We start from the raw sequence: 26,057 nt of genomic DNA, 5'->3' as shown, positions 1-26,057 counted from the left end.
TTCAGAGATGAGAAAACATTGACTATTTGGGGTTCCGATTACGTAAGTGCAGAACAGTTAACATGTAAATTCTTAAGAGACCCTTCAAACTAAATGGTATGCTATGTTATTTAAAAACCAGTATTATTCCATTAATCATATTCTAAAACTAGCTTTTCTTCTAAACTTAAAATTTGTAGCTCTCAGAATTGATTCATGATCCATTAACTCCACTTGGTATTTTCTACAGTTTTATTCAATTAACAGATGCAGGTAATTTAAAAATGTCATTTGTAAGATAAGCCCTTTAATTAAGTACCACAATTTTAATATTTATAATGTCCTATGTGCAACCTAGCACTATAGCAAATTCACAAGTGTTGTTGAGCATATATATAAAGATTCAATATAATTCAGGGCCAAAGTCCATCTTATTTTAAAAAGAAAAGATTCCCATGAGAATAAAAGCCTTAGAGTAGTAGTATTCTGACTGGCTACATCTGAAAACTACTAAGAAAACATATAAACTAGGGCCAGAACTAGGTACAATATGATAGGGTCACTATTTACTCAGATATGCACTCAGTAAAACAAACAACCTGTTCATTATCATCAAAAAGTAATCGGATCATTCCAGTAAGAGCAATGCTTGCAAAGAAGAATGAAATTCAAACAGGAAACGGCAAGAAGTCTTTAGAAGACATCATCTATGTCTATAAGGATAAAATTGCTACAGCAAATGGAATCCTCACTTTATAACACATCTCATGACTTCCACAAGGAAGAAGTAAAAAGAAAATTCAGCAGTTTCCTGGTGGATCCATTGATCTTCAGAAGGAAGACAATGGAATTGGCTTTTTTTACTCTGAACAATTCAAGTAAAAGGATTCACTTCTCAGGTGTTATGCTACAACTTTTGGGAAAAGTGACTGTTTTGGAAAATCGAACAGAGGGGAAAAGTCTCACTGTTCGTGGGGCAAAAAATACCTCTCAGAATCTGATCTGAATGCTGTGAAAGCACTAGGAACTCTAGAGGATGGAGTGGCCTTATGTATATTCACAGAAAACACTTTTAAGATTTATGAGACTTCTGCCTAACCAGTGATGGGAGGCACAGTACATAGAGCGTCCACCTGTAATGCTGATGTTGATGGTTCAAAATTCCATGCTTGCCAGATTAAGGCACATGCGAGAAGCAACTACTAGTTGATGCTATCTGCTCCTCCCCTTCACCTCCTGTCTCTAATCTCAATAAATAAAAAAACACTTAAGATTTATGAAACTTCTGCCTGACTGATGGTGGCACAGTTGATCGAGCATCGACCTGGGACACTAACGTCCCAGGCTTAAAACTCTGAAGTCACCAACTTGAGTGCAGGCTGACCAGCCTGAGCGCAGGGTCTCTAGCTTGAGTGTGGGATCAACATAATCCCATGTTCACTAGCTTGAAGCCCAAGATTTGCTGGCTTGGGCAAGGAGTCACTGGCTCAGTTGGAGCCCCCCACCCAACTCCCCGTCAAGGTACATATGAGAAAAAAATCAATGAACAAACTAAGGTGCTGCAACTATGAGTGATGCTTTTCATTTCTCTCCCTTCCTGTCTGTCTCCCTCCCTGCCCCCCCATATAAAAAAATAAAGATTATGAGACATCCTTTAAAAAGAATTCTAGGCCCTGGCCGGTTGACTCAGTGGTAGAGCATCAGCCTGGCATGCAGAAGTCCCGGGTTCGATTCCCGGCCAGGGCACACAGGAGAAGCGCCCATCTGCTTCTCCACCCCTCCCCCTCTCCTTCTTCTCTGTCTCTTCCCCTCCCGCAGCGAGGCTCCATTGGAGCAAAGATGGCCCGGGAGCTGGGGATGGCTCCTCGGCCTCTGCCCCAGGCGCTAGAGTGGCTCTGGTCGCAACAGAGCGACGCCCCGGAGGGGCAGAGCATCGCCCCCTGGTGGGCAGAGCGTCGCCCCCTGGTGGGCGTGCCAGGTGGATCCCGGTGGGGCGCATGAGGGAGTCTATCTGTCTCTCTCCATTTCCAGCTTCAGAAAAATAAGAAAAATAAATAAATAAATAAAATTAAAAAAAAAATAAAAAAAGAATTGTACTAGATCTAGGTTGGGCACTGGGTAGAGGAGCAGAAGTTATTATAGCATGTAATTTCAGATTAGACTAGAGAGTTAGATCAGAATTATTCACAAGGGGATGGATGGGAATAGTAACCAAGCTAGGCTGGCCGAAATGATCAGCAGTAGACAAGCTCTCAGGGTGTTAAGAGGGGCCCTCAAATTGGATTCGAAAGATGTTTTAAACTTAGGAATAGTCAGAGGTCTTGCAGTCTTCAGGTAAAACTGACTATCTAGAAGAGGCAAAACAATGGCTAAAGCAGTTGATCAAAACACCACTGGAAGTAATAAGAGCTTTGAAAAAATTTGTTTCATTAGGCAAAGAAGCTTTATTTCCAGGAAGCATTATAGACCAAAAGAGATCTTTCAGGAATACTTTGGGTGGACCCACAAATTTAGATGCTATCTCTAGGAAAAGAAAATCTTGTAAATAGTTGTTTTGAAATAGATGTACTGGCCAGACCAGGTGGTGGCATAGTGGATAGAGCGTTGAACTAGGATGCAGAAGACCCAGGTTCGAAATTCCAAGGTTGCCAGCTTGAGCACAGGCTCATCTGGTTTGAGCAGGGCTCACCAGCTTGAGCCCAAGGTCGCTGTCTTGAGCAAGGGATCCCTCATTCTGCTGTAGTCCACTGGTCAAGGCACATATAAGAAAGCAATCAATGAACAACTAAGGTGCAGCAACGAAGAATTGATGCTTCTCATCTCTCTCCCTTCCTGTCTGTCCCTAACAGTCCCTCTGTCTCTCTGTCTCTCTGATAAATAGACTGGATGGATGGATGGATGGATAGATGATAGGTGTACTGGCCACGGCCAGTTGACTCAGTGGAGGAGCATCAGCCTGGCATACAGATATTCTGGGTTTTGATTCCCAGTCAGGGCACACAGGAGAAGCAACCATCTGCTTCTCCACCCCTCCCCCTCTCCCTCTAGCTCTCTCTTCCCCTCTTCTTGCAGCCATGGCTCAGTTGGTGCAAGGTGGTCCCAGGAGCTAAAGATGGCTCCATGGCCTGCCCTCAGATGCTAAAATAGCTTGGATACCTAGCAATGGAACAATGGCCCCAGATAGGCCCAGTATTGCCAGGTAGGGTGCTTGCTGGGTGGATCCCAGTTGGGGTGCATGTGGGAGTCTGTCTCTCTGCCTCCCTGCTTCTCATTTAAAGAAAAATGATAATAAATAAATAACTGTCCTACAACTCCAATAATTAACATGTAGAAAAATCAAATAATATATTAAATATGAATATGAGAATTACCTTGAAGGGTACTACTAGAGTTTGGATTTGTTTTAAACAATTTTTTTTAATTTTTTTTTATTTATTCATTTTAGAGGGGGGGGGGAGAGAGAGAGAGAGAGAGAGAGAGAGAGAGAGAGAGAAGGGGGAGGAGCAGGAAGCATCAACTCCCATATGTGCCTTGACCAGGCAAGCCAGGGTTTTGAACCGGCAACCTCAGTGTTTCCAGGTTGACACTTTATCCACTGCGCCACCACAGGTCAGGCTTAAACAATTTTTTGAATACCTGAACTCATTGGCAAGGTTGTCAGTACACAGTAGTCCCCTTTTATCAGCAGTGGATGCCTAAAATCGTGAATGGTACTGAACTCCATGTTACTGTTTTTTCTTTTCTTTTCTTTTTAGCACGCGTGCGCGCAAGAAAAGAGAGACACACACAGGAAGTGAGAGAGATGAGAAGCATCGATATTTTGTTGTATTGCCTTAGTTGTTCATTGATTGCTTTCTCATTTGCGCCTTGGGAGAGGGAGCTACAGCTGAGCCAGTGACCCCTTGCTAAAGCCAGCGACCCTGGGCTCAAGCCAGCAACCCCATGCTCAAGCAGGTGAGCATGTGCGCAAGCCAGCAACCTCAGGATTTCAAGCCTGGGTCCTCAGTGTCCCAAGCCGACACTCTATCTACTGTGCCACCACCTGGGTCAGGTTTTCTCCTTTACTTATTATATTTTTCACTCCATAAGATGCACTTTTTTCCCAAAAAAAGTGTAGGAAAAAATGCCCATGTGTCTTATAGAGCAAAAAGTACAGTTATTTTATTAAATATTTTAACACATCATTGGTTCAGAATATTTTTTTTCTTATTTCCTCCTTAAAACCCTAGGTATGTCTTATGGTCAGGTGCATCTTATGGAGTGAAAAATATGGTACATATCAATGATAAAATTTAATTTATAAATTAAGCACAGTAAGAGATAAACAATAATTAATAAAACAATTATACCAGGAAACAAAAAAGTTATCAAAGAAAAGAGACCCAACACTAATGAACAGAAAGTACACATAGTAACTGATGAAGAACAAACCAACAATTTGGTGGCAGGACAAGTGTTAGATGTTAGGTATGTCAGTTACAAAATGTTAATAAGATTATGAGAAAGACACAGATATAACCAAAATTGAGTTTCTGTTTCTAGAGCAGGGGTCAGGAACCTATGGCTTGTAAGCCAGATATGGCTCTTTTGATGGCTGCCTCTGGCTTGCAGACAAATCTTTAACAAAAAAAATAATAACATTAAAAATATAAAACATTCTCATGTATTACAATCTATTCATTTCCTATTGCTCATGTTCATGGTTGCGGGTGGCTGGAGCCAATCACAGCTGTCCTCCGGGACAACACTAAATTTTTATTGGATAATGCGTAACATACACAGGTCACTGTATGGCTCTCACAGAATTACATTTTAAAATATGTGGCGTTCATGGCTCTCTCAGCCAAAAAGGTTCCTGACCCCTGTTCTGGAGCACTCATACATGTTTAAAAACGTTCCTCCTGTTAAAAATGTAAGAACTATGTTAATATAAATCTCCACTCACTCTTGTGATGACTTCAAATCCTGGTTCTTCTTGTTGATTTATCTTTAAACCTGGAATAGCATCACTAAGAAAATCTGCCATTTCTGAAGGTGGTCGTTGATGTGCAGAGGAATCACTGCCTCTCCAACTATCAAAAATGTAGTTTGTAACTTTGGAAAATCCTACCATAGTTGCTGTATAAGGATCCTTTTTAATTTTCTATATAATAAAAAGAAAAATATTAGCATCAATAATTCAAATAAAAATAACTCATGATGGGAAAAAGGACCAATCTTTTAAAGGAGGGGTAATCAGAACTAAAACAGAGTGTTCTAAGATTATCTCAAATTTTTCTTATTTTCTGAGAAGAAAAATTTTAATTTTCTAAGCCAATCTTTTTTTCATTTGGTTAAAATAGTATATTAAATGGCAAATAAAATGATAACTGATTGAACTGAAGATGAACAAGCAATTTGCTGGCTTCCTTCAATCTGCACATCAGAAACATACAGTGCTTACTTTCCACTGGTTAACGGCCCGCAGCAGCCGTCATCTGCTAGCAGTCCTGCCTTCACAAAAAAATATATTTCTTGAAGTGTGCAGTATCACACTAGTCTAACAAAATATTTTGTAGCTAAGTTTAAAAGCTCAAAATACTTAAATATCAGCTGGTATTTTAATCTAATTATATGATTAGTAAGTCATGCCAATGATAATAATTTGTGCTGGGCAGTGCTGTCCCGGAAAAAACAGGAAAAGGTTTTTCTACTGCTAGAATTACTTCTAAATCTCAAACTGCCTGATTATATATAGCAAAAATAGTTACTTCTTTAAAATGATTATTTTCCACAAGAAAAACTGTTCCATCACTTTTCCTTTGAATCAATCTTTAGCTCTCTTCCTTCCGTATCTTGCTTATCTCCAGTACCACAAAGGCAGTATCTGGAACATTTGTTGAATGAATAAATATTTCATTGGTTCCATAGATATTTGAATGAGAAATAAATTAACTCTATTTCTGTTTGTGTTGAGTTTGCATTTTTAGCCAGATGAAAGAATATACTCAAATATTTTAAGGGTAATTAGAACCTGCTTAAATGGAAAATAAAAATTCCAACCAGATTTTTGCCTAAGTTTATCATTAATGAGTTCAAACTGGCTTACACAGTGGTCTTTCACCTAATCAATGAAAGTTATAATAAAAATCTACCAATATCCGATGTTAGTAGTATGATAAAAGAAAAAATTGCCTTAGGAGTAACTAAGAACCAAGGAAGTTTCTGAGTCTAACAAATAGGAAGAAACATACTATTTTTTCTATAAAATTTAACAGAATAGTTTCATGAAGTTTACAGACAGTTGCCTCATTCCATATAATCTGAGAAAGTTGAGAGGTAGGGGATATATAAAATAATGAAGACAAATTAATAATACGAGATAAATTTAAGAAACATACTTGTATTAAACCGTATGCTGGTTCATCAAGAAGATTTTCAAAGGACTGTGAAAGACTCTTATTCTGACAATTCACAAGAAGTGTTCTTTTATCCTGTGGAGATCTGTAATCAAAAAAAAGAATGTGTTGAAAATACTAGCACATTGAATTATTACCTGAATAGCCACTGGTGTAGTTACTGTTCCTTAACAAGAACAACAAAGTTAAACGTCTAGTTTTTGAACTATTTCCCTTTAATACAATATTAACAAGTACTTAGTAACTATCCTGAGTTCCAAAACGACATGAAACACGAAACATTAACACATATAAAAGGGTTGAAGGATATACGCAAGGTAAAACCAAGAGGATTAAATGGTAATGAACCCATCTGACTAGGCGGTGGCGCAGTGGGTAGAGCGTCAGACTGGGATGCCGAGGACCCAAGTTTGAGACCCCGAGGTTGCCAGTTTGAGTGCAGGCTCATCTGGTTTGAGCAAAGCTCAGGTTGCTGGCTCGAACAAGGGGTTACTCGGTCTGCTGAAGGCCCACAGTCAAGACACATATGAGAAAGCAATCAGTGAACTAAGGTGTCACAATGAAAAACTGATGATTGATGCTTCTCATCTCTCTCTGTTCCTGTCTGTCTGTCCCTATCTATCCCTCTCTCTCTCTGTAAAAAAATAATAATAAATTTTAAAAATAATAATAAATGGTAATGAACCCAAATTCTTGTTTAGAATTATAACAGAAAGACCTTTAAATATATCTTCCTTTATTATCATAAAAACTTAAGTAAAAACATATTTTAGGATTCAACAGTATATATATTATGTACATCGCAGGAAATGTTCTATTTTGAAATGGCTTCCAATTTCATTCCACAGTTTGGTAGTATTAATTATAAGATGTTAAAAATACCAGATACAATAAATTATCTATTAAAGACCATTAATTATGTTAACCATAATTAAGATACACAAACATATTTAACAAGATTATAATGTACAGTTCAGATATTTTTTAATTCTTGCTTATTAAGCTCTGGAACCAAATTTTTCTCCACATTTCTTAACAGGTACAGAACAAATAAGATGCATTCCAAACAGACATCTGTCTAATTTTAAGCAATCAGATAAATTCACCATTTTTTTCTATTCACTACATTTGAAAACTTAATCAGCTGTAATGAATCCACAACTTTTGTGTTTAAAATAAAAATTAAATGTGTTATTTTTATGCTATTTCTAGTTTTCTATAATGTTTGAGATACGAACTTTAATAACAGTTATCTCTTCTCAATTCTAACATAACAGGATGCAGCAGCAATGCTAAGGGGACTATGAATCTTATTCTTACATATGTGGAAACAGCACCCAATCTTCAGAGACAATAGGAGCTTAATAAACCCCTTGGCTTTTTAAAAGTAGCTGTTAAGTCATTTGAAATAGGAAAAAAAAAAAAAACTTTTAAAATGTTCAATTTTCATTAAACACCATTTTTCTGAACATTTTTTGGGGTCATGCTTAATAGAAAGACCTAAAGATTCTCAACAAGTTATTTTTAAGTGACTGATCAACTTTAAAATTTAACACCAGAACAAGTAACTAATATAGAAATAGATTATTCCCTAGCACAACGCTGCTGGTGCAGTGGTTATTATCTTATTTCTAACAATAAGTCAAATTATTTCTTTAAAATCCAAATAGAAATTGGTTCTAAAAGTCTACACATTAGCTAGGCATGAAGAAGGGGAAAATTAACAACCTTCAACTATCTGGACTCAGATCATTATTACAGATACAGACCTATAACTGTAGTCAGTAAAGCGTAGAGGGGAAGAAATGGCTGCCGAACAAAAAAGCACTACACACACATAAAAAAGGAAGGATTTAATTTTTTAATACCCAGTGTTCTGTGATGAGGGGCTGGGGGAAGCTCTAAGAGAGACGTAAGAAATTTAAGACTTAGTTGCCCTTGAAGAAAACACCAAAACATTTTTAAAGTACATCAGTCAAGCCATAGCCGAGCAGCTCAGTTGGTTAGATGGTTATCCCAGTACATCATGGTTGCAGGTTCGAGTCTCAGTCAGGGAACATATAAGAACCAATCAATGAATGCATAAGTAGAACATGAAACCAATCTCTCTCTCTCTCTCTCTCTCTCTCTCTCTCTCTCAAAATAAATAACTTTTTAAAAGTACCTAAGTCAAAAGACAAGCAGTCTACTGACAGGCAATTGCAGAACTCAAAAAAAAAAAAAAAGGCTACATTTCCACCTGCCAGGTTAACACATTGATTTAATCTGGTTAAATATGGATTTATAAATACTATATTATACTTAACATATTCTGGGACTATTATGGGTTCTGGGAAGTTGATCTTTAAAGACATTATTCAAGACTTTCAAGTTCATTGCAACAGCAAGACAGAACTTTTAATGGTGATAACATTAGAAATTCTATTAGAGCCTACTAAAAGGCTTAAAGAAAACCACAGCATAATATCGCAACTATCGAGGCATATCTACTAAAAATTTAGAAGTACTTCCCAGGCTTTTGAGGGAGCCTCTCCCAAAGACCTCAGAATACATTCAGAAATTATAAAAACTTAAGAAATGTGTACGCTCTGAGACATAGAATTAGCCATTTTATATGCTACTGAGAATGTCCAATATGTAAAGCTAAAGAAATAAAAATTTCATTGTAAAAGTTATCAATCAGGAAGGTTAATAAAAAACAAAAAGGTATATAATATTTACAACAAAACGATATTATGATTTGCTCACACAGTTGGGGCAAAAGTAGGTTTACAGTTGTTTGTATGGAGCATAATACAATAAATAATAATACAAGAATAAACTTTTGTGTACTTACAACTGTAGACCTACTTCTGCCCCACCCTATATATGTGAGGTACATATCTCTCAATGGAAATAAAGGAGAATCTAGAACCTAATGATGTAAACAGCTGGTGTTATATGATGATATAACCAATTTGGCTTTTTAGGGTAATATTTCACTGCTTGGATATTTCTATATTAATGTAAAAAATGGCTCAATATACAATATAATTGTAATGAAACCAAAAACCTTTATTCATATGCTAGCAACCAACTCAGTTCCAGAAAGGTAACAAAAATCTATTTGTAGCTCATTCTTTCACCCATCTGTATGGTAATGCCCTTATTTTGATAGGGTTGGGTATTAGGAAGACAACATGGCCACAGATGCAAGCACATTCTTCAATTTACGTTAATCAGAAAAAAATAATAACACGGTCTGACTGATTTACTATTGGTTTTGAACTCAGAAGACGACAAGAAGGGAAGACCCTAGCATAGACTGGCTGGCATCCCAGTGATGAAGGCTGCTAAAACCAAGATTTTCCTAGACTACTCTTCCTACGTTTGGTCTCTACAACGATCACTGAGACCACGGAACCATGACTCTGGAAATATCATTTTCCCTAGGATAATTGCTCCAGTGACAAGAAATGAGACCCACATAGCTGATACCAAGTTTAGTTTAAAAAAAGGAAGGAGGAGCCTGACCAGGAGGTGGCACAGTGGATAGAGCATCGGACTGAAATGCAGAGGACTCAGGTTCGAGACCCCAAGGTTGCCAGCTTGAGCACGGGCTCATGTGGTTTGAGCAAAGCTCACCAGCTTGGACCCAAGGTCGCTGGCTTGCGCAAGGGGTAACTCAATCTACTGAAGGCCCACATATGAGAAAGCAATCAATAAACAACTAAGGTGTCACAATGAAAAACTGATAATTGATGCTTCTCATTTCTCTGCTTTCCTGTCTGTCTGTCCCTATTTATCCATCTCTCTGACTCTACGTCTCTGTTAAAAAAAAAAAAAAGGGAGGAGGGGACCCTGGTTGGCTGGCTCAGTGGTAGAACATCGGCCTGGTGTGGGGATGTCCCAGGTTCAATTCCCAACCAGGGCACACAGGAGAAGCACCCATCTGCTTCTCCACCCTTCCCTCTTTCCTTTCTCTCTATCTCTCTCTTCCCATCCTGCAGCCAAAGCTCCACTGGAGCAAAGTTGGCCCGGGCGCTGAGGATGGCTCCATGGCCTCCACCTCAGGTGCTAGAATGGCTCTGGTCACAACAGAGCAACCGCCCCAGATGGACAAAGCATCACCCCCTGGTGGGCATGCCGGGTGGATCCCGGTCGGGCACAAGTGAGAGTCTCTCTGGCTCCCTGCTTCTCACTTCAGGGAAAAAAAATTGGGGATACTTGGGAATTTTTATTACCTTGGTCTTTATTTAATTGGGAATTCTATGTATTTGGATATTAACTAATGAACATAAACATAAGAAATTTTAATATCTCCTAATAATCTTATAATGGCTTATACAAATTTGGAACTTTTATATTGGTAACTGCTCGTCTGTAGTATCTACAATCTACCATTTGGACTCAACATATAATCTCTGGTGAACTAAGGCACAATGTAATTGGTTATAATTTATGATGGGAAAGACAGTAAGGAGTGCTAATTTTCAGCCTGGGGACAGAGGAGCCTTGAAGTTAAAATATTTGATGTACTGTTCTGATACACCTCAATCTTTCAGGAGGTAAAGAGTAAACTGGCCCCCAGAAGAATGCACAATGGAGAAATGCCTGGTATTGGAGGCATAGCCTTTGAAGGACTTTAAAGAGCTCCTCCCTGAAGAGCAGCCATATCTGATTGATCAAATACTTACTGACAAAGCCCTATGGGAAGAGACACAAGAATAAAGTGTAGGCAAGTCAGTCTCCTCTGCTAGATTGCTAGGTTTTTCTCTTTCACACGTCATGAAGGATGGCAATTAATCATGTATGCTCATATACTGTCCCATTTTATCTTCTTCTCATTTAATTTCATTCTCTCTCAGCCCTTAAATTACCAACACAAAAAATTATATATTATCTTATTACATATATTATCCTATTATGTGCTCTCATAGTGCTATAGATGTCCTATCCAACGAACTTATTACAGCTAAAATTTTATATTCATTTGTATAAGCAATGTTTGTCTATCCCACAACAGTACAAATGCCATGAAGGCAGAAGTGATATCTTTTTGATTATTGCCCTCTTTCCAGCACTTGGTACAGTTCCTCAAAAAGATTAGGTGTTGTAAAAAAGTAAAGAGAGAAAGAGGAACACCATTCCCATGGCTTCATGTTTCCAAATGGAAAATATGTACTCGTTCGAAAGAAACTCCTCTTTCACAGGGACACATCTGATGCTGAGATCAGGAATAAGAATTAGAAGAAGAAGAAGGTTCATGGTTGGAATAATCCTGTTCAGGCTCTATCCACTTGGATCTGCCTGCCAACAGAGAAAGCAGTTTCTAGTCTGCTCTCATTCACATCATACGTGATCTGTCCTTAATAGAGAGACCTGCAGTTGTCCAAAAGTGACAAAAACTGGTGACTTAAAAACTAATTTGAGGTGAATTAATATGATGCTGCTTGTCTAAGCCTCACCAATAATGGCAATATTTTTATCACCAACTGTCCAATTCTTATATTTACTTCTCAGTTACTTACAAATGCAGGAAAGGAAACAAAGGTTCACTTATAGCCCTCATTAAAGCATGACCAGCACACATTTAAGCTACACATTCCCTCATAATGTGATTGTTGAGCACATCCTTGAACCCATCGAGGATAGAAAACGCTCTACCTCTTGAGCTAAAATTTATTTCCTTTTATTTTCTCCTTGGAGTCATATAAAACAAATGTACAATGTATTTCTTACTAACCCTTTCAAAATTATTTGTAGTATTAACAGTACTTTGTCATTTAGTCATTCAACTAAGACTGAACGTGCAAATATGTGCTATATGCACTGTGGCTAGGAACTCAGGAGACAATGCAAACAAGACAGAAGCAATCCCTACCATTATGGGCTTATATTCTAAAGCAGAACATTAAAAAATAGACAAAATTATTTTATTCTGTTAAGGGTCATGAAGGAAGCAAACAAGAAAATGAGACTATGAAAAGAAATGGGTGTGGGAACCTACATTAAATGGGAGAGGGACATCCAGAAAAGCCCCTCTGAGGAAGGGCCATCAAACTGAGAGACCTCGGGAATTAGAAAGGGGGAAAAATACTCTACACAAAAGAAACAGCAGACATAAGGACAAAAAAGCATTTAGGGTGTTTTAGGAACTGAAAGAAAACCATGTGGCTGGACTACAGAAGATATAAGTGTGCGATAAGGTGTCCAAGATAAATCAAGTTAAGATAAGGCCAGCCCTTGTTGACCATAGTAAGAAGTCTGGGCTGTATTTTACGTTAACACCACATCCTTCTAATGTTTTTCATGATACCATTTTGATCCTCTTGTTACACTAGTCACCTTTCCCATGTAGAACAGTTCATTTAACACATTCAAAATACAGTGCTTAAAACTAAGCCCAGATCTCCAAAGTATGATCGCTCCAGTAAAAAGAGGTTCTACCACTTCAACCTCAACACTATGCTTTAATCAACAGTCTCAGATCAAATGAGCTCTTCCGTGACTGTTACATCAACTGATGAATACTCGGCTTGCTACACAGCTAAGCCCCAAGTTTTTAACATCTGCTATTCAGACAGCCAAACCATCTGCCTCCTGGTGGTAGCCTATTCACAGCTTCCCACCTGAAGATTGAGACCCAAATACAGTACTTGCAACCAGGCTTGACTTTATTACGGTTATTGGCACTGATCAGAATACCTAATGGTAGCCAGAACTAATATAATAACACAGTAGGAGAGAATTTCATTCTAGAAAACACACAGTCAATATATGCCAACTTTTGGATCACTCCTAGCTTTTGTAACCCAAATTTATGCATAATAAAGGACATTTTTCTATTATAAAGTGAGGATATTATCAATGAAGTTAACAATCATCCCAACAGTTCCCCAAGCTAAAAATCTCTACTTCTCCCTTCTTGTCACTTCCACATATCCAATCACACACTCTAACCCTAAACATTTGTGTAATACTTATATCTTCTTGTCACTTTCCTATTTCATGCCACTATTAATTCCAGCTAGATGACTAGAACAACCTGCTACCATGATTTATAAGATTATTCATGCTCTGGCCAATCTATGATTACATCATGTTTTACATTCTTTCTTCTATCTAAAATATCTCTGCCTCAAAATATTTCCTTCCCTTTCATGCTAATGTGCATTCATTTGTCAGGTTTCAAGTTAGATGTCACTTCCACAGAAATTATTCCCTGACTGCTACCCAACCTGCAATCTGAATGAGATATCCTTCCTCGCTTTCTAGGAGCTCCAAAAAGTACCCTATACCTCCTTCATCTTAGTTTTTGCGTTTTACTGCCATTTATTGGTCGGTATCCTTCACAAGACCATAAACTCTCAGATATCTAGAAATGTGCCTGTTTTGTTCACTACTAAATACCAAGCAACTGCAGTGCTCAGAATGTAATTGATAACGAAAATATATTTGGTGAGAGTGAAAGCAAGAAAGAGTACATGTTTAATAGAAACTACACAATAAAAGGTAAATTTGGTAAATATATAATCCATAAATTATTGATGCATTATCATTCATTTAAATGTGTATAAAAATATTAGACCACTCTTTCTTTTGAAACAGTAATAAGGTAACAGGTTGCAAATCCAAATCACTATAGTGGCAAAATTTTATGTAGTCATTCATCCAAAGCAGCCAATATTCCAAAAACAAGAAATTGTCCATGCCCTAATAGGCATATAGGTCACTGAGACACAATAACAAGTAAAAATAGTTTGCCTTGGGACCAATACAACAATCCAATTTCAATAAATAGAAAATAATTTGATACTTACTCACACAATACCACATATTTTTCAAGAGAGTCAATCAGCAGTTTGCTATCTCCTTGATGAAAGTGCAGAGCAGGGAGAACGACGTCATCTTTTAGACAGAATACCAAATACGACCAGCCCATACCCTCTTTGTTTTGCTTGATTGATTTCAGGTCTGTCAAATTGAACAGGAATGACCATTTGCTTTTCCCATTTCTATGACTTCGAGTATCTTAAAAACAAGAAAATGGGGCAAAATATTTTTGTTCACCTTTTTAAAAGGTACTGACAGTGCTCTTCATGAAGACTGCCTGGCATAAATGTGTTGACCCTAGGGAATGATTATACCATTCATATCACTATGACTCCCACCTGTTAAAAGTCACAACATGAACTTTCTTAAGAGAATAATTTTAAAAATAATTATCTATTGCCCCAAAATTAACAAGGTTATCCCCATTTAAATATAAGCTTTGCCCAAAATGAACACAGCTTTGGAAGCAGGCCGGTTGCATTCAAATTACAGTACCACCAGCTTACTAACTGAATGATCTAGAGCAAATAACTACATCTTTAAGAGCTTCAGTTTCCTCATCTGTGAAATAGAGATAATTATACTTACCTCCCAATGTTATTTTAAAAGAATTAAAAGAGACAATACTTGTCAACTAGCTAGGTACAGTGCAAAGTATATAGCAAATACTCAATAAATGTTCATCTTTTCTACTCCCCCCAAATATGCATGGTATGATGCTCTTAAGACAGTCATTTAAAACAAAACACAAAAACAAAACTTTAATTTTCCCCACGTCCTCTCACAATTATTTTTAACAGACTTCACTGAATGAAGGTCAGTGCACCAGTATAAAAAACAACAGTGGAATGAAGAGATTTTTTTTTTTTTTGCAAAAACCCAAAGAACAGGAGAGAATTGAGAATGAAAAGACAACTAAGTTGTGAATACTTTCAAAGAGTATTAACACATTTAATCTCCCTGCTAAATCTATTTTTCACTAAATTATGACCTCAGTTCAAACCAAACTCTAGTTAGGTAAAATAAAACATCTTCCTAGTTTGTGGGCTATTTATAGCTTTAAGTCTTAGGTTTGTGAACAATACTGTAACTGATGACAACCAATTTAAACATTATCTATTTAAATCAAAATTTAAAGAATGGAAATGTTACTGTTCTTCTCATTAATGCATAATGAATTTCTTATCTATAATTTTTAATCATTTTTACCCAAGCATAAGCATATCTTATCTCTGAAATTTTTAAAAAATCCTTTTCCCTAAATGTTACTTCCTAAGAAGTGTCATACTATTCTGTCATTCAACATCTTCATTAATTCCACACTATTAATTCTGCAAAGATAAATCATCTTAACTTTTAATAACTACAAAATCAAGATAAATTGCATAGATGATATATACTTGTAGAATTTGATCGAAGGGTACATCAATTAGAGTTGACCTGCATGTGTATTACCTACTTACAGAGTCAGGTACAATATAGCTCCAACACCTCCTAAGATGACACAAAGAAATCTACAGCTTACAGAAACCTCTGCCTGCAAGGAATACAGGCACCTTCACATTTCATGGACACTTTAGCAAGTACCATTTTAAAAGAAGCCCAGAAAGACTAAAGTAACACACCAGTTCAAATGAAGAATTCATATCTAAGACTGGTACTAGATTAAGTGCCATGTGTCCACTTGAGTACTATATATCATGTCTGACTGGAATTAATATTACAGGGCTTATAACACTACTTCAAGCTAGTATCAAAGTGAGGACAAATCTATAATTCCAACAACTTCATAAATCATTTAAGTGTAAATATACTTAGGACTACTAGAAAGGATAGCTATTACCATATTATCTGCAAAGACCAAAAATATTTTCACAGCAAAGAGTAACGAACAACTAGATATCAACAATTCTTTAAATGAAGTTCTTAAATTACACAAAAGTATTTAAACCAAATTAATGTAAGAAAATCATGTAGAGAATATTAAATATACAGTTATCTGAATCACTAGAAATTTGTGAAAAATCACAAGTAAAAATTTTACATAGGTTTTCCCTTATCAATGGAAGAGACTGACATTACACAGTAAATAAAATGGAAGATGCCTTACACATTTCCTTACTTCAAGTGCTGATAAATAACAAGAGAAACATTATGTGTCAATTCTGGAAGTCCCTTTACTAGAATATAAACTTCATGAGAATAGGAACTTAATTTTGTTCACAACTATTTCCAGATCCTAGAAGAGTGACTACCACATAAAAGGCACTCTAGGAGGCCCTGGCCGGTAGGCTCAGTGGTAGAGCGTCGGCCTGGCCTGCAGGAGTCCAAGGTTCGATTCCCGGCCAGGGCACACAGGAGAAATCCCCATCTGCTTCTCCACCCCTCCACCTCTCCTTACTCTCTGTCTCTCTCTTTCCCTCCCGCAGCCAAGGCTCCATTGGAGCAAAGATGGCCCGGGCGCTGAGGATGGCTCTATGGCCTCTGCCTCAGGCGCTAGAATGGCTCTGGTTGCAACAGAGCGACGCCTCAGATGGGCAGAGCATCACCCCCTGGTGGGCGTGCTGGGTGGATCCCGGTCGGGCACATGCGGGAGTCTGTCTGACTGCCTCCCCATTTCCAATTTCAGAAAAATACAAAAAAAAAAAAAAAAAGGCACTCAAAGATATGTTGAATAAATGAATAACCAAGTACCAAGTCAACATAAAAGTAATCTGCAATTTAATCTATCACCAATAGCTAACCAGAAACACAAAAGTTTACAAAAAAAAAGAACAGAAATTAAGAGTTAGGTCAAATTTTCCTTTTGTTTTACAGAAGGATAAATAAAACTAATTAGTTCAGACGAATTTACTATGTTACTAAATACACATAAAAAACATCTCCAACACAGTGACATGGGAAAACTGGCCATTAATAACAGAAGAAGAAAACAAAAGACCTCAATAAGTACCCATGTCTTGAAAAGAATTAACATCAAGGAAAAGAATCAACATCAAGGACATCACTTTAAATGGGTTTACAGAACATAATGACAGTCTGCTGTTCTGGGAATATTTTCAAAATATCTTTCTTTGGTACATAAAAACAAAGACCTAGGAAAAACAAACAAACAAAAAAACAAAGACCTAGAAGTAGACACTCCTAAGAAATATAAAGTTGCCCTGGCCAGCTGGCTCAGAGGTAGAGCATCGGCCAAGGTGTGGAAGTTCCGGGTTTGATTCCCGGTTAGGACACACAGGAAAAGAGACCATTGGCTTCTCCACCCCTCCCCTCTTCTCTCTCTCTCTTCTCTTCCTACAGCCACGGTTCAAATGGTTCCAGCAAGTTAGCCCCAGGGGCTGAGGATGGCTCCATGGCCTTGCCTCAGGCGCTAAAATAGCTGGGTTGCCAAACAACAAAGCAGTGGCCACAGATGGGCAGAGCATTGCCCTTTAAGGGGCTTGCTGGGTGGATCTCAGTCAGGGCACATACTGGAGTCTGTCTTTCTCTGCCTCCCCACTTCTCACTTAATTAAAACAAAAAAGGAAGGGAGGGAGGGAAGGAAAGATATATAAAGTCTAGTAAGTTTTCAATAGTCAATGAGGTTTGTCCCAAGTTTCCTTTGTGAATCATCAAAAAGAGTAAAAAAAAAAAAAAGGTAAAGACAATAAATAATAAAAATTTTATTTGAAAAAATAATTTTAAAAGTACAAAAATGTTTCATAATGGCATAATTTTAAATTCTAAAAATCCAACCAAGAAAATGTCTCCTTTAGGAAGGAGTTTTGATGAAATGTAATCAGATGAGATAGTATAGGATAAAATGGGATGGAACAGAATGCAGAACTCCTTATTCTGTTAAATATGTGTATGCGTACCAGGCCATATTGTTCAATGTATTTCTTACTGCTATGCACAATAATAAAAAATTTTAAGATCTGGAGAAAAAGAGAAAAAATTGTCTTAACTTTTAATAATTACAAAATCAAGTTATGCTCTTTACTTTGTAAGTGACAATGCATGGCCAAGCCACATAAGCAGAATTTACATCAGTGGTTTTTTGCTAAGCTACACAGAGGTTCTCAACTTTGTACATTTAAATCACTAGGAGAGGTTTTGAAAAATACAGATATCCAAACTCCATGTCCAGAGTATGATTTAATTTGCTGGATAAAAACCAGACATTGGTATTTTTTTAAAAACCTAATCTTCCCAAATGATTCCTCTGTGCAACCAAAACTGAAAACCACTATTCTGAAAAGATCTTTACTGTTGGATTCTGCTTTTCTTATCCATGTAATGCTTCTTTCATCTATGAAATTTTGAAAATTCCTTTTGCTCATATCTGTAGCCTGATCTTTCCATTTTCAAGGATTTAACAATATTAGGCAACAACAAAAAATAGCAATTCACATAACCAATCCTGAGGATCTAGTCCACAGAAATTAAAAATCACTCAGAGGCTAAAGATACTAATATCCTGTGGTTTTATCTTTCCTTAATACTTTGCATTGTTCTGGTTAGGAACCTTCCCTTTCAGTAGAAAGGGATTTCAATCAATCAATCAATCAATCAATCAATCAATCAATCAGTCAATCAATCAACGACACACCTGCATGCATGAATTCATTATTATCAAAATCTTGTGAATTACTATTTACTTCTTAATTACCATTGTTTCCAAAAAAATGATACAGTTTAAAATATAACTATTTTATATGAGAATGATTCCCCAGGCCACACATGAAAATCAATTTTACTTAGCAACAATGCTATATAAATGTAGCAATGCATATTCCAATAAATTCTGGCCAGCTTTTTTAAATCTGGTAAACACGGATAAATCCCTATGTTCAGATCAAACTCATTAAGAAATAAAATATACTTTCAGTTATAAAATACAAAGAAATCAATAGAAAAAATACATTTTAACTCTATATAAGTGTTTAACATTTTTAAAGAGATTAATCACAAATAATTTGGCCAGATTACAGATCAGCTAACTAGATCATACTTAGGGTAGTAGATGTGTTCTACCAGGCTGTTAGCTTTGCTTTTTTTTTTATCTACATGTAGATAATTATTACATAGCAAACAGATTTAAATATATATTTACATAAAGGAGAAGAGTCACTGACCATGTATAAATGGGAGACTGCAGTAAATACTGAAATTAGAACAGGATGGTTTAGTGCAGGGGTAGTCAAACTTTTTATACCTACCGCCCACTTTTGTATCTCTGTTAGTAGTAAAATTTTCTAACCGCCCACTGGTTCCACAGTAATGGCGATTTATAAAGTAGGGAAGTAACTTTTTTATAAAATTTATAAAGCCGAGTTACAGCAAGTTAAAGCATATAATAATAATTACTTACCAAGTACTTTATATCGGATTTTCGCCAAGTTTGGCAGAATAAATCTTTATAAAACAACTTACTATAGTTAAATCTATCTTTTTATTTATACTTTGGTTGCTCCGCTACCGCCCACCATGAAAGCTGGAACGGCCACTAGTGGGCGGTAGGGACCAGGTTGACTACCACTGGAGTGGTATACGCCATCTCCCCCTAGTGCATTAGGAAGATAAAACATTTTCTTTTATTCTACTAGATTAAGAAACATGTGCTTGAGAGACAGCCAAAGCAATTTACTAGTGTTTCTATTTTCTGCCATTAAACAGAGAAGTATTTTTAAAGTCTTTTTTATAAAGTCACAACCAACAAAACAACAAAAAGAAATATGAAAAGGAAATATAACTAAAATATGAGTTAAATATATCAAAGCACCAAAGCATCTTCCTTCTCTAACTGAGGAACACCAAAGAAATTTTCTTTGCACTTTCATTTATAATATATTGTAGCAAAACAGTCTATGATTTCAAAAGATTTAACGGCATACCTCCACTGGTATGTGGTTTCTTTTTAAATGAAACTGTATTAACCATGTCCCACTCTGCTTCGTAACTGTTCACATGTTCCCATCCTCGATGAGCTCTTTCTTTTGGCGCCTGGGTCCATTCTACAACTGAACTGGAGTCCTAAAATAATTATAATATATAAAATACATAAGGACTAAAAGTAGAATTCAATTTCAATCAAAATATCTCCTCAGCATCTATAAATTAACTTTGTACATTATGGCCAGTATCACTGGTGTGGGGGGGGAACATTATTTTCTACTATATTCTTTCTTGCCCACCTCTACTAAAAACATAAGAAAAGCTTACCCAGATATGTCGGGATCCAACCACAACAATATATACTGGGGTCTCGAACAGGAAAGGGTATGGAATTGAAATAAATGATAGAGACTTAAAGATATATATATACAGATGGGTTAAGGAGGATGACACGGCAAACAGTCTCCACTGTTCCTTAGCTGTAACGTCCCTGCTCCTAGAAACACATCCACTTTTTTTTTTCAGAGACAGAGAGAGAGTCAGAGAGAGAGTCAGAGAGGAGAGAGAGTCAGAAAGAGGGATAGACAGGGACAGACAGACAGGAACGGAGAGATGAGAAGCATCAATCATTAGTTTTTCGTTGTGCATTGTGACACCTTAGTTGTTGATTGATTGCTTTCTCATATGTGCCTTGACCGCGGGCCTTCAGCAGACCAAGTAACCCCTTACTCGAGCCAGTGACCTTGGGTCAAAGCTGGAGAGCTTTTGCTCAAACCAGATGAGCCCACGCTCAAGCTGGTGACCTCGGGGTCTCGAACCTGGGTCCTCGGCATCCCAGTCTGATGCTCTATCAACTGCGCCACCACCTGGTCAGGCAACATCCACTTTTATTCATAGAAAAATGTGATCCATCAGCAATTCAATTAAGTTTCCAAGGCAACTCAAAGACAACCCCCACCATACCATCCAAATCTACTTTACACTAATAAGAAACTAGCTTCCAGCCTCCTCCGGAGAACATGGGTGAGATAAATGAGAATCAGGTGTAGCTCTTTGTTAACTAGGCAAATGAGGTGGGGTTTGGACCCAGCCCCTCTGTCCAGATTGCAAAAATACCCTGTTTGTTTATTTGGTCCCCAACATATCCCCCTTTTTATTTTTATTTCTTAAAACTTCAATTCATGTGCTGTGATTCATACTCATCTGAATTCTCATGTTCCGATTTGGAGACAGAAAACTAACAAAATTGAAATAACCAATGCTAACAGATACTATAACAAGTATCCTAATACAATTAAGTAATTAAAGCTTATTAGATTACCAAGCAAAGTCTTAACTAATACAACAGGATCTATAATATTCTTACAGTCCTTAACATGTTAATGTAATTTCACCAAGTCCACGATGACACCATCATCACTTCATATTATTTGTAAATGTAACCCAACCCCACTTCAGTCTAAGAACTGTCCCAAGAAGCCAGAGTCACAAACATTCAGGAAAAATCCACAAGGCACTGGAGCTGTGGTCACATTTCCACACTTTGCAGCTAGAATCCAAGTCCCAATGACCACTGCTTCTAGCTGATAATGATTGAGATAGATTGGTAAAGCATCTGCAGCACGTATGGAGATGGAGATTCCATTTTCTTTAAACTGGAGAGATGAACCCAGGGTGCCTTTCCCTGGAGCTCTGCAGCTGTGGTGTGGTGAAGAGAACCTTGGGATAAACTATGCTGGGTGGCACAGGTAAATTCGTCTAAATTAGGAGCAGGTCCCAGCCTAAAATAGGCTGCAAAAATGCAAAAATGCAAAAATTGGAAATATCCTAATACACATTAATGAAGAAATGAGTAAATAAACTAGGGGGTAGCCAATGAAATACTAGGCATTAGTTTAAATACTGATATATACTAACCTTTATGTATGTTCAAAACTTAATAGTAAGTAAAACTTGTGACTGTGTGCAGTATAACAACTACATGTAAACATGTAATTAAAAAGGCATAGGAGAAAACTAGAGATAGTTAATAGAATACAGGAAAATTGTACAGATAAATTCTCAAAATGACAAATTTGGCTTTAGAAATAGTACTTTTAGACTATTAAATTTAACAGGGTGACATTGGTCAACCAGAGTACACAGATTTAGAGAAAACATCTTGTAAGGGTTTAGTCACAAAATTTCCTGTAAAGAGTTAAGGACCTACAGATAACCAGGAACTTAGTTCACAAATCTACAATCTTTACTTTGTCTCCCAAGAAGAGTAGGGAGGATCCTTAGCAGATAGTTCCCAGAGTCACAGATGGCTCTCAGAGGCACCAGGCCTGGGCTGTTCCTCAGAGGTCTCTGACCCCAACTATCCAACAGATAACACCAAGGACACCAAATAGACCAGTAATGGGCCTGTGCTAACATCAGAAGGATTTGCCAAGGAGACATTCCTGCAAACCAGACTCCCCAGTCCTGCGTACTGCTACATGACTAACTGCATTCTGTTTAATATAAATCATTAACTTTCCCCATAAGTATATAAACTGGCCAGTCAGCCAAAACTGTTAAGGCAGGCTTTGGATGCCCTGAAGGCTCCCTGCCTTTTCAGGTCACTGGCAATTTGATTAAAAGACATTCTTATACCACTTGGATCTCACCTCTGTGAGTGATTGTAAAAATGGGCAACCCAAACCCCAGCTTGTTCTGGTAACAAAAAGACAAATACTAAACAGGGACAAATGAGGGGCAGGTTTCTAATCAAGCAGGACTGCAACTTTATATATTTAAATTTTTACAAAAATGTATTCATGTATTGCTAGTATCATTTTTTTCTTTTTACAAAGGGAAAAAGAAAATTCATAGGAATAGGAAGATATAAAGGCACAACAAAAATTAAGAAATAAGAATACATACAGACTGAAATATTGGGGGGGGGGGACTGAATGAATGAAATTATAAAGCGGAATGTTTATTCTTCCAAGTCCTTCCTAGGGAACTCTCCACCACGTTTGCCCAATTTAAAAATGCAACCCTTACCACAGTCACTACCAACTCTCGCATCACTAGTGGAGAAAGCTAAGAAGCCTCTACAGCAGGGGTCCCCAAACTGCGGCCCCCTGAGGCCATTTATCCGGCCCCCGCCGCACTTCTGGAAGGGGCACCTCTTTCATTGGTGGTCAGTGAGAGGGGCTTAGTTCCCATTGAAATATTGGTCAGTGTGTTGATTTAAATTTACTTGTTTGTTATTTTAAATATTGTATTTGTTCCCGTTTTGTTTTTTTACTTTAAAATAAGATATGTGCAGTGTGCATAGGAATTTGTTCATAGTTTTTTTTTTTATAGTCCGGCCCTCCAACGGTCTGAGGGACAGTGAACTGGCCCCCTGTGTAAAAAGTTTGGGGACCTCTAATCTACAGAAACCCATCTCACACAAAGGCTTATAATTGGTATATCAGGTACTTTTGGAAATTGGAAATTAGGATAAAAGTCAAGCTAAAAACAGAACTAAAAGAAGTCCAAAAGGCTAGAGGTTTACTAATTAGAAAAGGTTACATATTTTTCTCTGGATTAGGAGAAACCAAGCACATTCAGCAAGGAGATAATGCACTAAAAACAGGAGAATTGATTCAAAGTCCATCTTTGGACTGGCAATGAGCTGGCAAGACTCCTAGCTCTTTTCCTCTACTCAGTTCCCAGTACACTGAAATCCAGGCTTACCCTTTTCCAAGCAGGAATCTGCAGACTATTCTCTGAAAAATAACTAGCCCAAGAGTAAGACCTAGATTTTAATACCAAAGATCCCCAAGGAAATAGCCTAGTCAGGTCACCTGAGTCCCAACTATTACTAAAGCCTACCTATACCTAGACAGAGTACAATCACTTTGCTGTGTGTGCTGTTAAATATAAGCACTACAAAGATTACCAAACATCAAAGGCAAATGTCTACACAAAAGATAAAGTCCAAATGAAACAAGGGGAAAAAAGTCAATTAGAGGAAGTAGACTACTATACAGAGAGATGCAAGCATCTAAACAACTACCCTTCAACTCCTTAGAAATAAGGAAGGATATTGCATCCACTAAGAATAGGATGCTGGCCCTGGCCGGTTGGCTCAGCAGTAGAGCATCGGCATAGAGCATCAGCCCAGCGTATGGAAGTCCCGGGTTCAATTCCTGATCAGGGCACACAGGAAATGCAAACCATCTGCTTCTCTCCCTTTCCCCCTTCACTTCCTGCAGCCATGGCTCGAATGGTTTGAGCAAGTTGGCCCTAGGCACTGAGGATGGCTCCATGGCCTCGCCTCAAGTGCTAAAATAGCTCAGGTGCAGAGAAATGAAGCAGTGGTCCCAAATGGGCAGAGCATTGCCCAGTACGAGACTTGCCCAGTAGGAGACTTGCCCAGTAGATCCCTGTTGGGGTGCATGAAGGAGCCTGCCTATCTGCCTCCCTGCCTCTCACTTAATAAAACAGGATGTTGTTTTTATAAAGGGGGGAAGGAAACACAATATAATATCTTAGAACCTAAAACTATAATCAAATATTAAATGACAAAAAACTGGAAGGTAAAATTGGAGAAATTTCCTAGAAAACAGTACACAAAAATAAACAAAGACAAAGAATCAGAAAATAGGAAAGGAAGTATTAAAAAACTACAGGACCAATCCAGAAGGTCTAAAGAGTTCTTCCATAAAGAAAGAAAATGGGTCTGACCAGGTGGTGGTGCGGTGGATAGAGCGTCGGACTGGGATGCGGAAGGACCCAGGTTCGAGACCCCGAGGTCACCAGTTTGAACGTGGGTTCACCTGATTTGAGCAAAGCTCACCAGCTTGGACCCAAGGTCGCTGGCTTGAGCAAGGGATTACTCGGTCTGCTGAAGGCCCATGGTCAAGGCACATGAGAAAGCAATCAATGAACAACTAAGGTGTCACAACAAAAACCTGAGAATTGATGCTTCTCATCTCTCTCTGTTCCTGTCTGTCTGTCCCTATCCCTCTCTCTGACTCTCTGTCTCTGTAAAAAAAAAAAAGAAAGAAAATGGGCTTGACCTGTGGTGCTGCAGTGGATAAAGCATTGGCCTACAATGGTGCTGTCACCAGTTCAAAACCCCTAGCTTTCCTAATCAAAGCACATACATGAAGAAACTACAAGTTGATGCTTTGTGCCCTTCCCCTCCTTTCTCTCTCTCTAAAAATCAATAAAATCTTTAAAATAAAAATTTTTTTTAAAGGTACAGAAAATGGGCCCTGGCCACATGGCTTGGTTGATTACAGCATTGTCCCAAAGTGCAGAGGTTGCTGGTTCGATCCCTGGTCAGGGCACATACAGGAACAGTTCGATGTTCCTGTGTAACTGTTCCTGTGTATGTGTGTGTGTGTGTGTGTGTGTGTGTGTGTGTGTGTGTGTGTGTCTGTCTGTCTTCCTCACTCACTAAAATAAATAAAAATTTAAAAATAGGGGGAAGACAAGATGATGCTGGAGTAGGCGGATGTACCAACATCCACCTCCCAGAACCAAAGTGGATTACAAACTAATTTTAAGAACTATCATCTGAAAAAACAAACTTTGGACTAAACTAAGAGGACCCTTCAACCAAAGAACACTGAAGAAGCCACATCAAGACTGGTAAGAAAAGCGGAAACGTGGAGAGGGCTGCCCAGCTCCCTGGAGCGAATGGCAGCTGGGAGAGACTCGCGTGGTGGGAACTGAGTTTAGCAGAGAGGGGAGGGCCCTGAATCCCAGGAACAAAGCCCCAGCCTGCAGCCCCAGAGCCCAGAAGAGGCGTAAGGACAGTATTTAGCTGGAAACAAGTCAGGATACTGTTTGTGAGAACGAGTCTGATTTCTCAGACCCAGGGTTCTTCTTAAAGGGACCGCGCAGAACACCTCTCTCACAACCACTCACCTGGGGCTCCAGGGGACGGGGAGAGAGGAGAGTACCAGAGTAGCAGGAAGAGTGTAATCTAGGAGGCACAGGGAGAAACACTTTGGGATA

At 38.0% G+C, this 26,057-nt stretch overlaps 1 protein-coding gene and 1 pseudogene across 2 annotated transcripts in view; one reads left to right on the top strand and one right to left on the bottom strand.

Annotated features, from left to right (window-relative positions):
* Window positions 1-26,057, bottom strand: part of TBC1D15 (TBC1 domain family member 15) — a 93,060-nt gene that overhangs the window by 26,212 nt on the left and 40,791 nt on the right. The window contains exons 4-7 of one of the 2 annotated variants that reach the window (XM_066369092.1): window positions 20,072-20,210; window positions 14,180-14,390; window positions 6,360-6,462; window positions 4,925-5,122 (exon numbers count right to left, since the gene is read on the bottom strand). In XM_066369092.1, the coding sequence (XP_066225189.1) occupies window positions 4,925-5,122; window positions 6,360-6,462; window positions 14,180-14,390; window positions 20,072-20,210 (651 nt within the window). The remainder of the gene's footprint in view (window positions 1-4,924; window positions 5,123-6,359; window positions 6,463-14,179; window positions 14,391-20,071; window positions 20,211-26,057) is intronic. The other variant, XM_066369093.1, reaches the window with a different exon arrangement.
* LOC136393178 (ethylmalonyl-CoA decarboxylase-like) lies at window positions 641-2,528 on the top strand (annotated as a pseudogene).

The sequence above is a fragment of the Saccopteryx leptura genome, chromosome 2, assembly GCF_036850995.1.
Source record: "Saccopteryx leptura isolate mSacLep1 chromosome 2, mSacLep1_pri_phased_curated, whole genome shotgun sequence".
Lineage (NCBI taxonomy): Eukaryota > Metazoa > Chordata > Mammalia > Chiroptera > Emballonuridae > Saccopteryx > Saccopteryx leptura.
Note: the sequence above shows the minus strand (reverse complement) of the source record. Positions and strands in the feature narration are given on the sequence as shown.